Source organism: Eutrigla gurnardus (genome assembly GCF_963514095.1).
Source record: "Eutrigla gurnardus genome assembly, chromosome: 7".
Classification (NCBI taxonomy): domain Eukaryota; kingdom Metazoa; phylum Chordata; class Actinopteri; order Perciformes; family Triglidae; genus Eutrigla; species Eutrigla gurnardus.
Genome location: NC_139921.1, coordinates 8,257,261 through 8,272,310, shown reverse-complemented (window position 1 = coordinate 8,272,310; position 15,050 = coordinate 8,257,261). Strand labels below are relative to the sequence as shown.

Genomic DNA, 15,050 nt, shown 5'->3' with positions numbered 1-15,050 from the left:
TGTAATGTAATGTCAGAATGTAATTTTTTGAGAGACCAGGCTGTGTCCTAAAATAAAATTGCCTCATTTTTCGGTCTTCACCAACAAATTATTTTGTGGTACACATAATTAGTAAAAGTTTGTCAAAGCGTGCATGTATAAGTGCATGTATAAGTCTGTTATGTGTTTCACTGTATTTCTTTTTTTTTTTACTTTGTATTATGTGTATCATTTTATGAAAGGACCCCCTCGAAAATGAGATGATTCATCTTAAGGGGCTATCCTGAATAAATAAATTCTACACTTACACCAACATTTACAGGAGTCGCTCTTGCTCCACTAACAGACCCTGGTTCACCATTTTTAAATATACTTTTTGCATAAGTTTCATTCATAATAGTCCCAAACCTTGTCCAACACAGGTAGGTATACCGGATAGGACATTGATCATCTGATGTTATCACAATGTCCTTGGTCTGATGGTGTCAAGGAGACCATCTAGTCATACAATGACTGACAATAATTAAATTCAGACCTTCACTCTCTTTCACTCCATTAATTTGGTGACAATGGCAAATAATAATAAATGAATAAATATTAAACATGGCAATATATTTGCTTTACTGATGTTTCCTTCCTCTATCTCTTGTCTTCAATCTTGTCTAGGAGGCGGTTGAGCTGCTTCTGATGAGCTTCCTGTTGGTTCTCCAGCTGCTCCCCAAACATTTTCTGGAGGCTGGAGACACAAAAAAAAAAAAATCACTTTACAGACACACAATCATTCAAACGCAGTCCCCAACGGTTTACAGATGTTTGTCTGACTGTTTTCTTCGTCTCCATCCAGTCTGCTGTCCTTGAGTCTTTTCTCTGAGAACATACAAAGACTGTGCAGGCAGAGTAGAGTGAAGCGAGAGGGCAGTGGTGATCTTCCATGTTGTCTGCAAATACACACGCACACACACACACACACACACACACACACACACACACACACACACACACACACACACACACACACACACACACACACACAAAACATCTGTAAGACACCAACATGAACCAAGTAGAGTTAAAGTAATACAGTACAGTTTTGTACTCATGGGTAAATGTCTCTTACTTTTCTTCTGCTGACTTGCTCTCTTGATATTTGGTCCTCGTCTTCCAAGATCTGTTGTCTTCCTCCCTAAAATATTCAACAACAATTGTTCAGTAACAGTACGCATTTATTCGCACAGTTGCAGACACACACCTACTTTGACCATTGACAGGAAATCAATGACAATTCAGGGGTAAATGTTTCTTACTTGTCGTCGGTTGGGGTTGCTGTCTTTAGCTGTGGTCCTCTGAAGGTCTTCTTCCTGGATCTGTTGTCATCCTCTCTAGATTAATAAAGCACAAGTTACAATTAAATCAAACCTTGCTTGATCATTTGATCACACTACCGTCAGTAAAACACATTGGAAAGTGTTGCTCACTCATCATCTGTTGGGATGTTTTATCCTCTGTGGAGTCCTCTGGAAATCTGCTGTGGTCCTCTGCCTGAATCTTTTCTCACTCTTACAGGGACCTAAAAGGCAAAGGCATTAATAAGTTACAGGTTTCAAAGCATTGTGCAAACATTTTGATCACAAACTGAAAAATAAAATTGCAGTGAATTAACAAAATAATGAAATATCCCTCCCTTTTTGTTGTTGAGTTGTTGTTACTGGTGAGAGTCCCCTGCAGTCCTCTGGAGGTCTTCTTCCTGGATCAGCTGTCATCTTTGGCATCTGCAGCTTCATTGTTATGGCTTCCCCTCAGACAAGAAGGCATACATGGCAGGAGGAAGTGTGGCAATAGTACAGGGCATTAAATACCTGAGTATTCATAAAGACAAAAAAATAAGTTATTACAACAGACAATGTTACATTGGACATTATTACAGTGGTTTTGTCACACAGTGCTAAAGACTACTTACTTGTCTGCTGGGTAGCACTGTCCTCAGCTGTGGTCCTCTGGAAGTCTTCCTTCTCGGTCTGTGGTCATCGTTCCTTGATGGACAAACATAAGACATAAGACATCTCTTGTTTTAAGAGAGAGAAAGAGAGAGAGAGACTTACTTTGTTATGGAGGAGGTTGCACCGGCAGCTTGGTCTGCATCTTCACAGTGGGAACTGACGTCAATCACTTGAAAAAAATAAAAAATTGAATTGGTCTAGTGCAAGTTGGTAAACATTAACTTCATGTTTCACATCAAACTTAATCTTGTGTTTTCCTTTTACCTGGCCCTCGGCCCTCCTCTACTGCTGTCCCTATTCAGTCTGCCTCTTCTAGCTGTGAGGAAAGCTGCTGCAGCTGCAGCTTCCTGTTTGAGCTCACGTCTTACTTTTGAATACACTGGCACTGTCCTTCTCATCATCTCAATGTCTCAGATATCGCTGACCCCGTATAAATAAATAAATATATACACATTTAAATAGATCAATAAAGAGTCACATAAATAGTTGAATAAATAGATATAAATAGATACATTCATACATAAATATATACAGACTTGAACTTGAATGACCATCATCATATGACCTGACAATTTCCAGCCAACACGTAACACCATGATTAGTGTGTAGAGTAACTTAAATTTGGTTGACACACTTAACGATTAAAATGAAGACAGCATGCACCCATGGAGCCTGCTCAATGGGAACATGCTTAGACACATGTATATGGAAACAATTACACAAGACATGAAACAACCCAAATTAACTGCTCAAAAAAATAAAGGGAACACCTAAACACCACATGCTAGTGTACGTCACTGTTGTTGTTGTTGTTGTCTGTGTGATTTACAGAATTAATTAATCACTTATGACTGAGCAGTGTTTGGTGGTCGTCCCCTCGGCCTGTATTTTCTTTTTCTTTTCTTTTTTTCGTGTGTTTATGATGTTTCTGGGTGTCAACTGGGCGAAAACCTCAGGTTCTGAAAAGTGAAGCCAAAGCTGAAGTGCCCCAAACTTGCTTTCTCTCTGCATTATCTTTCCTACACCTGACTTCTCACTTGATATATTATCTCAGTAAACATTGTAAATATGTGTTTATGGTCTCAATATCTAGTTCCAAGTCTTCTTCAACACAGCATGATGTTCATTTAGTAGATTGTGGTCCATTTGGAGTCAAACAGACCATAAAGCAGGGGATGCCCTCGCTGACTTTGTTAACAGCTTCACACCAGAAGCCAGATGGATCCAGATCCAGTAAGGCTGCTGCTCTGCCGCTTGTATTCATCAGATCCGTCGTCGCTCCTCCATAGTCCAAATATGGTCACTTCCTTCACTGGTTGCAAAAATGTGATGATGTCGATGGCCAAAATCCAAGATGGCAAAAATGCCAAACTTGAGGCCTCGAAATCTTAGACCATAAACCAATGGGTGATGTCACAATGACTACATATCTATGGTGTCAACCTGCAGGTTTCATTATAATCTGAGCTGAAGATAACCTTTTCTGGACCACAGATAACCAATCATGTACCCTCTTCCACTGCAGTAACTAAGCACATATAAACTGGAGCTTCTCATGAAGAGCCTTGCTTTCCTGAGATACAAACCCTGATGTAGATCCCAGGGCTTCACCAGTCAATCCGAGGCCCTACAAGGCATCCAGTGCTTCAAAGTACTTTATAGTTTTTTCTATGATCTTCTCTTTTCTCTGATGTATTGTTTTCCCCCTGTACTGTCTGTTGAATCCACATCTCTGCTTGACAAATCCTCTGATCTACCTTGTGGTTACTAACCAGAGACTCCGGGGCCTGGAAAATGTCAGTCTGTCCAAAAAGCATTGTTCTTCTTTGCCATATGATGATGATAAGTTGTTCTGCTCCATTAGGATGCAGTAGTAGTGGTGGTTACTGACATGACAATACTGGTTGACCAATTACAATCAAAAAGCTAGACTGGCAACCAATTAAATTACTTTACTATATTGTGTTATTATGAGAAGAAGAAACTGTTGCATGAAATACATTTTTAATACAAAACTTTATTGAATCCCAGGATGGGACGTTCACTCACAAGTGTTCAAAAATATGTTCCTGGAGCCAAAAGTTGATTTGGCCAGTCACAACGTTGCAGCTGCAGAAACTGAATCCCTCCTGCCACCCACAGTCTGCACATCAGTCACAGCCTGGGAGCTTTGCTAAAGTTCACGGGCAAATAACACAGTCTGTGCACATTTGAAATACATTATGAGGACGTTTCTTGTACTTGTACTCTTGACACTGTGTTACACTCACTGTGAAGGCAGTCACACATGCACACAACGAAATCCTCCGAGTGTCACTGCCAATCCCTCTCTCCTCAGACGGAGGAGCTCGATGTGATCACTGTCTGATTTAAAGCGACACGCCAATTGCTGTGGTCCGACGCTCAAGGCACACAACAATCACTCGACTTCCAATAACGCGCCGTCTGCCGCTATAGCGTGCGTTGCCTTCGGAGTACCGGGCACAATCAAGCTAATATTTTCGTCTTGAGTTACTAATGACTAATAATCATAGGCTACCATAGTGGAAATATTAAGCTGAGCTCCACTCCGCTGAGCTGTGCTCCCCTACAGAGGCAGGATGCCATTTTGGCAAAGTTCATGTAATAAAGTGCAGTATGTGCTTTTTAGTGTTTGGGAGAAAGAAACTGTCAGTCATGGAGCACATCAAACAAAATACTAGTTCAACTGGAGCCAGATCTGGTGTCACGATGGATACTACCAGCTCAATAAACTCCGTTTCAACTTTATTTAGCTATGGCATAAAAGAACGGAGTGTCCCAATATCCAAAGTGAATTCTTTTAAGAAGCAGATTGAACAAAATGATGGATTAAAGTCGCTCAATGCGGAACTCAGAGCATATCTGTGATTGAGGGATTGTATCCATGTGGCTCCAAACATGGAGACGGTTGAGCTGGAGGAAAGCAGCTCATGGTGCTAACAGCGCTAATCAGAAATAAAAGGATGGTGGTGAGAATGGCGGCCCTTTTTATGTGCACTGTTGCCATCACGGCCGCTTCCATTTAAAGTAACGCAAACTACGTCGCGAGTCGGAAAAAATGAGTAAAATGGAACACCTCAGTCAAGCTGAAAGAGCATTTCAAGAGTATCTATCTTCTGTATGGTCATGTGTTGAGTGAAACAGGATAGGAGGCGGGGCATATCGTTGGGAAGAATTGATTGGATCATTCAAAAGATTAGCTCACGCCGTCTCCAGCTCTGTGGAGAGTCATGGTTGCAGATTGAAGGATGGACGTCATGATATTGTTGATTGAAATTGGTGGATACTCACGAATGTAAGCACGCGTCATATTTTGATTTCCAGGAAAAATTCAAATGGATTTTGATTTTGAAATGTGAAGAAATTGATTTTTTGTCTTTTCTTTCAGCACATATTGTTAAATAAGTGCACAATATGAATGCGGATACACATGTACATGCCCAAAACTGGAGATGCAACTGACCATTAAAGGATCTGAGCTTTGATCTCTTCAACAAAAAGCAGTTGTAGTAAGTAAGTAAAAAAAGTTTTTTTTAAAAAATGTTTATATTATTGCTGGATTTCTGGTTAAAGGAGGTTCGACATCAGAGAGTCTCAAGTCTGAGTCCATACAATGTCTTCTCCGATGAATATACTCCTTGTGGCAGGAGATCAAATCGTATTTTTTTCGTGTGTGTGTGTGTGTTTGTATGAATGAACCATTAATTGAAATGCAGTGTGAGTGAAATGTAGTGACAGCTTGTGGTCTACGAGAACCAGGACAGAGACAACGCCAAAGCTGATACGTTTTTGACATATTATTAACTGTATAATAAAAGGGTTTTTTCAAGAGAGGTGACATGACTCACACACACAAACACAGACACACACACACACACACACACACACACACACACACACACACACACACACATGCACAAACACACCTCTGATGGTGTGAGTATCCTTTTCCATCAGCCAACCTAATATCATACTTCGGCTGTGATTCACCCCCTCTAGTTCAGATGGGCTCATATCATATTTAAAGCCTATATGATTGAGTCCCCCCCTGTTGATGGCATATTTCTCATTTAGGTTAAATCAAAGAGACGTGGTGTCAGACCTAACCACCGCTCATTACCATCATCGCAGGAGTACAGGGAGCAATTTACCTGTGGAGACGCGGTAATGCTGGATGGAAATAGGCCGGGCAGGAGCTGAAATGATATTTTTAATTATGTAGCACTTCTCCCACCGTTCCCATGCTGCTACCAGAGCCTCCGACACCCAAACCTCATTTCAATATTTGCGTCTCAACTGACAGAGGGGAAGGAGAGGAGCATTTGAAGGGGGGGGGGGGGTTTGGGCAGAGGGTATTGAGCGTCTCCGCACAGCGACCTCGCCACAAACAAAACAGCAGCGGGCGGCGCGTCGCACAAACATGTCAGTGTGTTGATTATCTGCTTAAGCGGGTGGCGTCAGCTCATTTTCCTATTCGCTAACACTCTCTTAGGCTTCAATCAACAGCTTGATTCCTGTTTACTTCTGGTTTTCATTGTGGAGGCTGACGAGAGATCAGGGCCTGTAATCATAAAGTACAAAACGTTGCTCCTGGTGAGATGAAGGCAATTCTTCCAATGTTTTTCTCCCCTTACAGCTTAGGTAAGATCCTGGTTAAGATGGAAGACGTTCACAAAGCATCTCATCCCTTCAAGTCCATGTGAAACATCAGTTTAAAAGCAGCGATCTTCTGTATAGTGACCCAGTCAAACACGATAGGAGGCGGGACATCATGTTGAGAGGGATTCATCTTTGAAAACATTACTAACGGCATTCTTCAGCTCTGAGCTGCTACAAGTTGCAGATTGATTAATGGATGTCACGATTTTGTCCTGTGCTTATTTATATACTTATATTTATATCTGTACATAGCAGTCCAATATTTATGTTCACCTTTATTCAGTTTGTTATCCTTGTTTTAATTGTATCTTGTGTATATATTGAGAGTCATGTTCCTTGTATGTGTTCACACTTACTTGGCCAATAAAGATGATTCTGCTATTATCGTTTAAAGTTGGTTGTTTTCCAGGAAGAAATAAATACTGTATTTTTCTGCACATATTGTGTCTATCTTTCGTTTGTTGGTATCTGTTATTATCACACGAGAGAATAAACTTCCAGTATTAGACAACAAAAAAGAAACAAAACACTATTATCACTAATTTATCATGATTATGTAATAATCTTGTGACCTCTCAGACACTTTATAAGAGGTTGTGTGTGGGTGTGTATACACAGACAACATACAGTATAAACTTTCTTTTTACAATAAACTGTAATGATGAAGGACAATGTGATACAAAATGTAAACCATATGCTGGTGTTAATAATAATAATAATAATAATATGTATATACAAATATGAATAATCTATATATTAATTATTATATTCAATAAATTAATAATTATTTTTGTATTTAGTTGTAATACGTTGTATTCCTTTAGATCCTTTTAATTGCCTGGATCAACACCTCCACCAGTACTTTGCATGTGATTCGCTCAGAATGTCAAAGTCAGTGTGTTTTTAATGTGTTTCTGGTTCGATGCCTGAAATAAGGCCTGTGGTTAACACAAGTTTAAGAGATTTGAATGTTCTGTTTTCAGAAATATAATACAATGTGAATTTCACACATTTAAATGTGTCTTTAAAAAGGTGGTTGCTAACAAGTGTGCCTCCATAGCCTCATATTGTTGTGTGTTGATACACATATTTATCATCATTTATGGCTTAAAACATTAATTATTTACTTCTGAAAATTCCACTTAGGCTTAAAAAACTCAAAGTGCTGTTCATTTGTGAAGATTAAATGTGTAATCCACTGACGTAGTTCGGCCTATTTTAGGGGGCTGGAGCTACCTTAATTGTTCCCAATATGATCTGTGTCAGAACACTCTGGAAGATGTAGAATATATTATCTCCTGCATTGCATATCATTCAGAGAGGGAGACATTAAGGCAGGGATGCCAGGGTGAAATTGGACAGGGGGCCAGATTTTTTTCAAGTGAGACCTCAGGGGGCCGGATTACACTTTCGGACTGAAAAGGCCAAACATTGACTCAACACATGGATAGGTAGGCTATTTGAAATTATTCATGAAGGCCTACACATCAAAAAGAAATTGCATTGGCACGAAAATAGCCTCACAATGAGGCCTAAATTACATACATTACAAAGGAGGATGATTGACAGGCGCTCTCCTCCATACCGTAAATCCTTTAATATAGCCTCAGCCAAAATCTTCGCGACGCGAACCTGACTGAATGAATGGGAAGGGTGGAAATAACGCTGCCTGTCGACACTTGCCCCGGCCAATGTGACTGGCCGGTAATAGAATACAGGCCAGTATTAGAGGATTTACGGTATATATTTAAAAAAAAAATAGATAAAATAATAATTAAAAAAAAAATTCTCCCCTTATCACCCGCGGGCCGGATGTGACGTACAGTCGGGCCGTAAGCCTGGCATCGCTGCATTAAGGAATATAGAACACAAGGTGCAGCTTTACATGCAGTTCTGATTTTGAACACAGGGCGGAGCGTTGACAGGCTCCAGACGACGTAATCCTGGAAATCCAGGGAAATGGATTTGTTTCTCAGGTGTAATCGAGTCTAATTTTAAGGAGAAATGTGGGTTTAATTGTTATTGCAAAAGAACACCATTATGTTTGAGCTGTGGTGTCCAGTAGTACGTTATGTGTTGTGAAAAAATCTTTATATATAATCTCAAAAAAAATCATTAAAAAACACTAAAGTATGCTGGAAAATTTCATTTTTAGTATTTTGAAAAAGGCAAGAAAATACATTTTTTAATATAGAATGTTGAAAAAAGTCATAAAAATTATAATTTAGAATGTCAAAGGTCACATATTAGTACTGTCACAAAGCCATGGCATATGTCACAAACAGTAATACTTCTCCTACTGTGATAATCTTTATTTATAAAGCATTTTTCATCGTTGTCAGACTAAAAGTTAGAACGGTCATAAAACTACACAACACACAACTTTAATCACACATTAAAAGCAGTTCTGCAAAGGAGACTTTGATTTCATCATAGACGGGTTGGTCGAAAAGTCATCGTATAGTATGTCATTTATATATGAATATCATAAATAACCTTTGAAGTCCTATATTATGAAAATAAGGCTGTTTTAACATTTTATTATACATTTGATGAGTTCCTTTTAATAATGCAATAAATAACAATACATTTTTGGAAGTGCCAAATGAGCTCCAGTTTGATTGAAAAATAAAAATGAGTTGATTGTAAGTCCGTTTAGCCCAGACTGAAACCTGATCCTCATGGTGAACCTGCTCTCATACAGATTCTGCTGTCTGATCCCCGGGGAGCGCTAAAGCCGCTGTCCTACTTGCCCGTGGCGGTGTGGAAGTCAGCAGGCGCCTCAGACGGGGTTAATATAGTGGGTGATGCTGACGAGCTTCAGAGCCGGCAGACCAGAGGAGGAGCCGAGCACACGATGACAAGGCCGAGCGAGGGAAAGCAGGTCTCTCCACTAAGCACTACAGCATGTCAGGGACACGGATTTGCACAGAATGTAAATTTTCTTGACCTCAATCACAAGAACACAAGAACAACTTAAGTTCACTGGCGAGTTGTTTCAGTCTTTAGTCGTGAGCTCGACAGTTTGGTTAAGTTTGAAAACAGTGAAAACAAAACAAGATGACTTACATTCGACGCTTAAAGCAACACAGAAACGTGTTGATAAAAATGCAGACTGGCTGATATTTTTGAGATAGTAAGTGGACATTGAGCAAACTTAATTTGAATACTTTAAGCCATTGTGCCTACCATTAATATTACACTGTTTTCATCGGTTAATAACTTAACCAAGCTGAGAATCTTCAGGATGTGCTAGAGAATACTTCTACTTCTGCCATCATCAATATCAGGCCAATCTTGGTGAAAAATGAATGCAATGTCAATGCAAAGTATTGACATTGCAGAAGCTTATTGAAACCGTTCCAGGGTGAATGAGTGGTGAATGTGACCTTTTTTTTTTTTTTTTTAAAGCCAGGGAGTGAATATATACTGGGAAAATGATTTCCCTGAATACAGTAAATACATACATCTCTGCATATTTATATATACATTCACATAAACACACATGAATTAAACACTGAATTAACACCACAGGACCATAGGTGAATGACCATACCATTACTTTTATTGTAGATATACTGGGCTACAATTATTAAAAAAAAAGGAAAAATAATAATAATCCCAAAACAAACAAAATTAAAGGTATTTATGATCCATAAGGTGCAGACCGCAAACCACTGCAGCACGGTATACAGTATGGGTGAGGAGTTCAATTTCTATTCCAATGTCCCTTACACGTTTGCTGCAGGTTGTGATGGCCCATAATTCCCCATTCTGTAGTCCATCGTTCCATCCGTTTAGCTCCATTCTGCTGGTGTTCTGCTGCTGGTTGACCACGTCCAACCCAACCTCCTCCCCCACGCCCCCCAGTCATCGGTGCTCAACGCTGGCTTCATGAGGCCGACACCTTCTCTCCCCAGTTTCACTGCTGAGCAAAAACATCGATCTCGACCTTAAAGGAAAAACCCACCATATAAACAAACCGGTGTCCCGTCAAGGACATCTGGCTGCAGTGCTAAGTCACCAAGTACAATTGCATGTAAATGTTTGAGGTACCTGTACTGCTGTACTTTTATAGTTGTTTCTAATAGTGCACTTCTTAAGCCTTGGTTACTTGTACATGGACACCTGCGGATTCATCCGACTGCTGTAGTTACTTTTCAGATCAAGATTTTACAAAAAAACGTATGATAAATGTATAAAATACTTACAAAAACACAGTGTGATTCTGTCCACGTGTCATGTGTCAGAGATTTTAACAGTTCCACTTAAGAGTAAGAATTCAATATTTCCCTAAAACACCAGCGATTAGAGGGAAGGGTCAAACACTAAAATACATCTGTTTTTTGTGTTTTTTACAAGCGCCCTCTAGTGGAGAAAAAAGGCACGCCTTGATGCACGGGACACATTTTAAATTTGAATGCAGGCAGATATAAACAGTATGTGTCCGTGTGTGTGTGTGTGTACAAGTAGACCAGGCATGTTATAGATGAACGAGAACATTACTGCTACATCATTAGGATTCATGCAAACAAAGCCAGTTTGAGTGGATTTTTTCTCTAAGTTTGCAATAAAGGGCTGGGGGAGGTTTGGATTCCACACTAACACACCACAGGAGTAGAAAAGAGGCTGGGAGGACCGCTGGGATGACGTGTCCATATCAAAGTAGTCAGAAAAAGAATCAAACCAAGAGTGTCAGCTCATCATCTGAGTCATGATTGGACGTTCTCGTCTGACTCACCATTCTTCTCTTAACGAATGTTTAAGGCAGGACATCACCGCTCGATGACGTCCACACAATTTTAAGCCCCAAATTGCTGAGATTGTTTTTACAGTGTATTTGTCAGATGATAACCTGCAGGCACGTTTGTGTCTCCCCTCCCAAAGCCCCTTCATCTCTCTTTAAATAGGTTCGTGTAATACCAGCGATTGAAACAGCAGCAAAGCCTACAACATATATACACTTCTTTTTTTTTCTTTTTTCCTCCATCGGTCACTCCCTTTCACACTCTGACATGAGGTAAAGTATGGCGCCCAAGTGCAATGCTCAATTGTGCTACATGTACAACAAAAAAATGGAAAAAAACAAAAAAACAAAAAAACAAAAACAATTGCCAGTACGAGAAAGCGCAGTCTGCTCCGAATAACGCAGGACTACCTCGACTTCAGCACCCCCCCCCCCTCCCCTCCTCGAGTCAAAGGACAGAAACATACAAGGCTGCTGGAAGTCGACGCCACGTCAGGCTGACAAGATTAACTGGGATCCTTATTTACATCACAAAAACAGAGCGGCCGTGGCACCGTATGAGTGATTTCACATTCTTGCTCGGAGACTTGCACATAATTAGTGTGTTGAACGGAGAAAAGGCTAAATGGCTGTGTGTGTGTGTGTGTGTGTGTGTGTGAGTGAGAGAGCGCTACAGAGGTGTTAAAGGTGCACGACAGGAGGGTCCGATACACAAAGTCTACACACACATCCCACATCTAAGGGTTTACTGAACACTTGAGAAATAATGACAGATTGCACTCTTTTGAGCTGATTGTATTAAGACGACGTTTCTTAGTTCATATAGATTTTTCACACGTCCACACTTTAGTATAAGATCTCTACTCCTGCAATCTCTGGTTAAAATATTCAACTCAAATTTGGATTCATTGATTTTAATGTAGTCCACGCTACGACAGCGTGTTAGGGTCATTGCAAGTTTAAAAAAAAAAAAAAGTTGGAAATTTACAATTACATTAAACACTTTTTTTTACCATAATTTCACAGTTTCTGAGTTTGTTGTTGTATATTTGTGAAATTCACCGCTGTATTTGCAGAGAATGTGAACGTTTTATCTCAAATTTGACATTTCAATCTCACAAATGTGTGAATATTATTTGTGAATATTACCCTCTCACAGCTCTGTGTTTAATAAATGGAGTGGGGGTTTCTTTTAAAACCTACAATGGCCCCAATACGACTTTGTCGTTCTCCCACAGAGAAGGCACTGAGTTGAGTTTGTTTCTATTAAATCTATAAAATGACTGAATGAACTTCGACTCAGTGAAACCGATGTTAGCTGAATGCTGCGTGTGTGAAGCAGACTGACCGTAAAAAGAGTTACTGAATTGCAGTCTTTTGAGGTAGAAGCACCTGTGGGCGGGACTATACAACTGTGAATTTAGAAACCACACAGGTATACGTCTCCTCCAACGCTCATCTATGAAGACAGTTTTGAAGAAATAAATAAAGTAGATCCCCTCTGCCTTTACTGTGCAGTAAATGTAAGAGAGCTCCAAAGTTAAAGAGTGCAACCTGATTACCTCAGACAGCATTTACCCAGAATTCAAAAACAGATTCTCAACTGGTGAAATGAACAGCTAGTGAATGAGGGGAAAAAGGATGCGTTTCCTGCCTTTCAGTGTCAACCTCGAGTGTGGGAGAGGGAAGGAACGGCGACGCTGCTCTCCCCTGCAGCTTGATGGCGGCCGAATGGGAAAACCAAATCAAACAGATTTCCAAAATTAAAAAAAAAAAAGGTCAAATAAAGAGGTATTATAGTTACAGTGCAAAAAAGATGAGAAAATTCAAGCTTAATACAAAAACATAGCACCAAACAAAAAAGAAAAAAAATATAAAGACAAGAAAATGCATGCAATTAACTGAGGTATTCAAGTGAAAAAAGGGCTTATTGATGAGAAAAAAAAGAGACATTTAGCGAGAAGCAAAATTTGTCAGAACAGAAACCACAAAAGGAAAAAAAAAAAAAAAAAAGGCTGGTATCCTTATCTGTAGGAATCGACTTCAACCTCATAGTGTCACATCTGTTATAGCTTTGGTAGGTACGGGATGTGAGGAACACTAGCGTGTTGAAATTAATTGGCCTTTTTTTCACAAAGAAGACTGTATTTGAAAAGATTCTGAGCCTTACACGAGTATCCAACGTAGAAAAGTCTGCAGCATATTGAATGTGTTTTTTTTTTTTATCAAAACCCGATGACTCGCTCTGTTGGAAAGACATTTAGCATGCGGAGGACGACTAATTCCATCCCATCCAGTCTCCGTATCAAAACGTATTGAACCAAATCACCGAGATAATGCCGTTAACGTCGACTCACGCAGTCTAGATAGATAGATTTAGAACATTTGCAGAAGCAATCCAGTTGTCATGGTTTATACATAAACTACAAGAACATGCAACCTCGAGTGCGGTTTAAAAACTACTTTAAATTACAGTAACTGGGAATGTTGAATTCCTATCCGTCTTGCAGGATATGAGGGTGAGCCTTAGCATCTAAGGCCATGAATATCATTCATGTATCTTTTCTTATATATATTTATATACTTTGCTACGTATAGGATTTTGGTGTCAATGTGACCACACAATTCTCAAAGTAACAGACCCTAATGGAATAAGTGCAAAAATGAATTAAGAATACCATTTCAAGACAGATTTCAGACAGAACTGCCACCAGGTTTTTTTGCTCCAGTGGTATCTGTTTCGCCACGTCGGCCGTTAGCGTTTCAGAGAAGCGCTTTCAAACTGACTGGCACTAGTGCACAGGCTGAGGAGTTTAGCGTTTTTGTCGTTTTTTTTCTTCCTACATACTTTGATTTACACCTTTTGATTGAACTATGTACAATCTAATACTACCCAGTAAGCATAAGCCTCGTTTCATTGACATAAAGGTTAAAAAAAAAAAAAAAACGGTGAGGAATAGACATTGCGACCTGACTTTTTTTTTTAACACTTTGCTAAACGTTAATAAAGCACTCATGTGATTACACGAAACAGAGAGGGAAAGCAAAGATTGTGTTTGCGCAAAAAAAAAAAGCAAAAAAAAAAAAAAAAAAGGTAAAAGATCTGATGAGAAATCTGTTGAGATCAGTCTGCTTCTTGTGTTGCGTCTCCACAGTGTTCCCTGGCTGCCTTGGTTGTGCCGTCGCAGGCTGAAGATGCAGGGCTACCATCGCGCTGTGTTGGGAAGCCGATGATGCTTTTTGTTTCTCCATTAGCGTCAGTAGCTTAGGTGCTAATGCTGGGAGCTCTGGGGAGGAGCTCAGTTGTTTTGGACCTGAGGTTGATTGGCTTTGAGGCTGCGCAGGGCTCGACGGGCTGCCGCCGACTTGGCGATCCGGTAGCTGCGGCCGACTCCTTTAAACTTGCCCTTACCGACGACCTCCACGGTGACCCGGACCTTCCCGTCGTACGTTCTCTCTGCAGGGCTGCACACAGAGGAGAGACGGGACGTCAGATTGCAGATACCAGAAATACCCAAATGGTGGCCTTAATATTAGAGACATTAGTCCTGATTCCCCATATAATGCAAACTCAACACTTTCTCCTTGTTCACTGGTCGTCTTTAATTCCACAGCAGCAATTTGTATTTGGACTATATATACGAGTT

At 40.0% G+C, this 15,050-nt stretch overlaps 1 protein-coding gene and 1 long non-coding RNA gene across 2 annotated transcripts in view; both read right to left on the bottom strand.

Moving 5' to 3' along the window:
* Nucleotides 1-865: 865 nt before the first annotated feature.
* LOC311015638 lies at nt 866-2,414 on the bottom strand. Its single transcript, XR_014597383.1, has 7 exons — nt 2,241-2,414; nt 2,079-2,145; nt 1,937-2,009; nt 1,455-1,835; nt 1,284-1,358; nt 1,097-1,162; nt 866-917 (listed from the first exon to the last, which is right to left on the bottom strand). It is a non-coding gene; the product is annotated as an uncharacterized lncRNA (long non-coding RNA).
* A 7,785-nt stretch (nt 2,415-10,199) lies between these two features.
* Nucleotides 10,200-15,050, bottom strand: part of dicer1 (dicer 1, ribonuclease type III) — a 34,532-nt gene continuing 29,681 nt past the window's right edge. Inside the window, exon 30 of the mRNA XM_084014023.1 lies at nt 10,200-14,868. Within this exon, the coding sequence (XP_083870149.1) occupies nt 14,703-14,868 (166 nt within the window). The 3' untranslated portion in view covers nt 10,200-14,702. The remainder of the gene's footprint in view (nt 14,869-15,050) is intronic.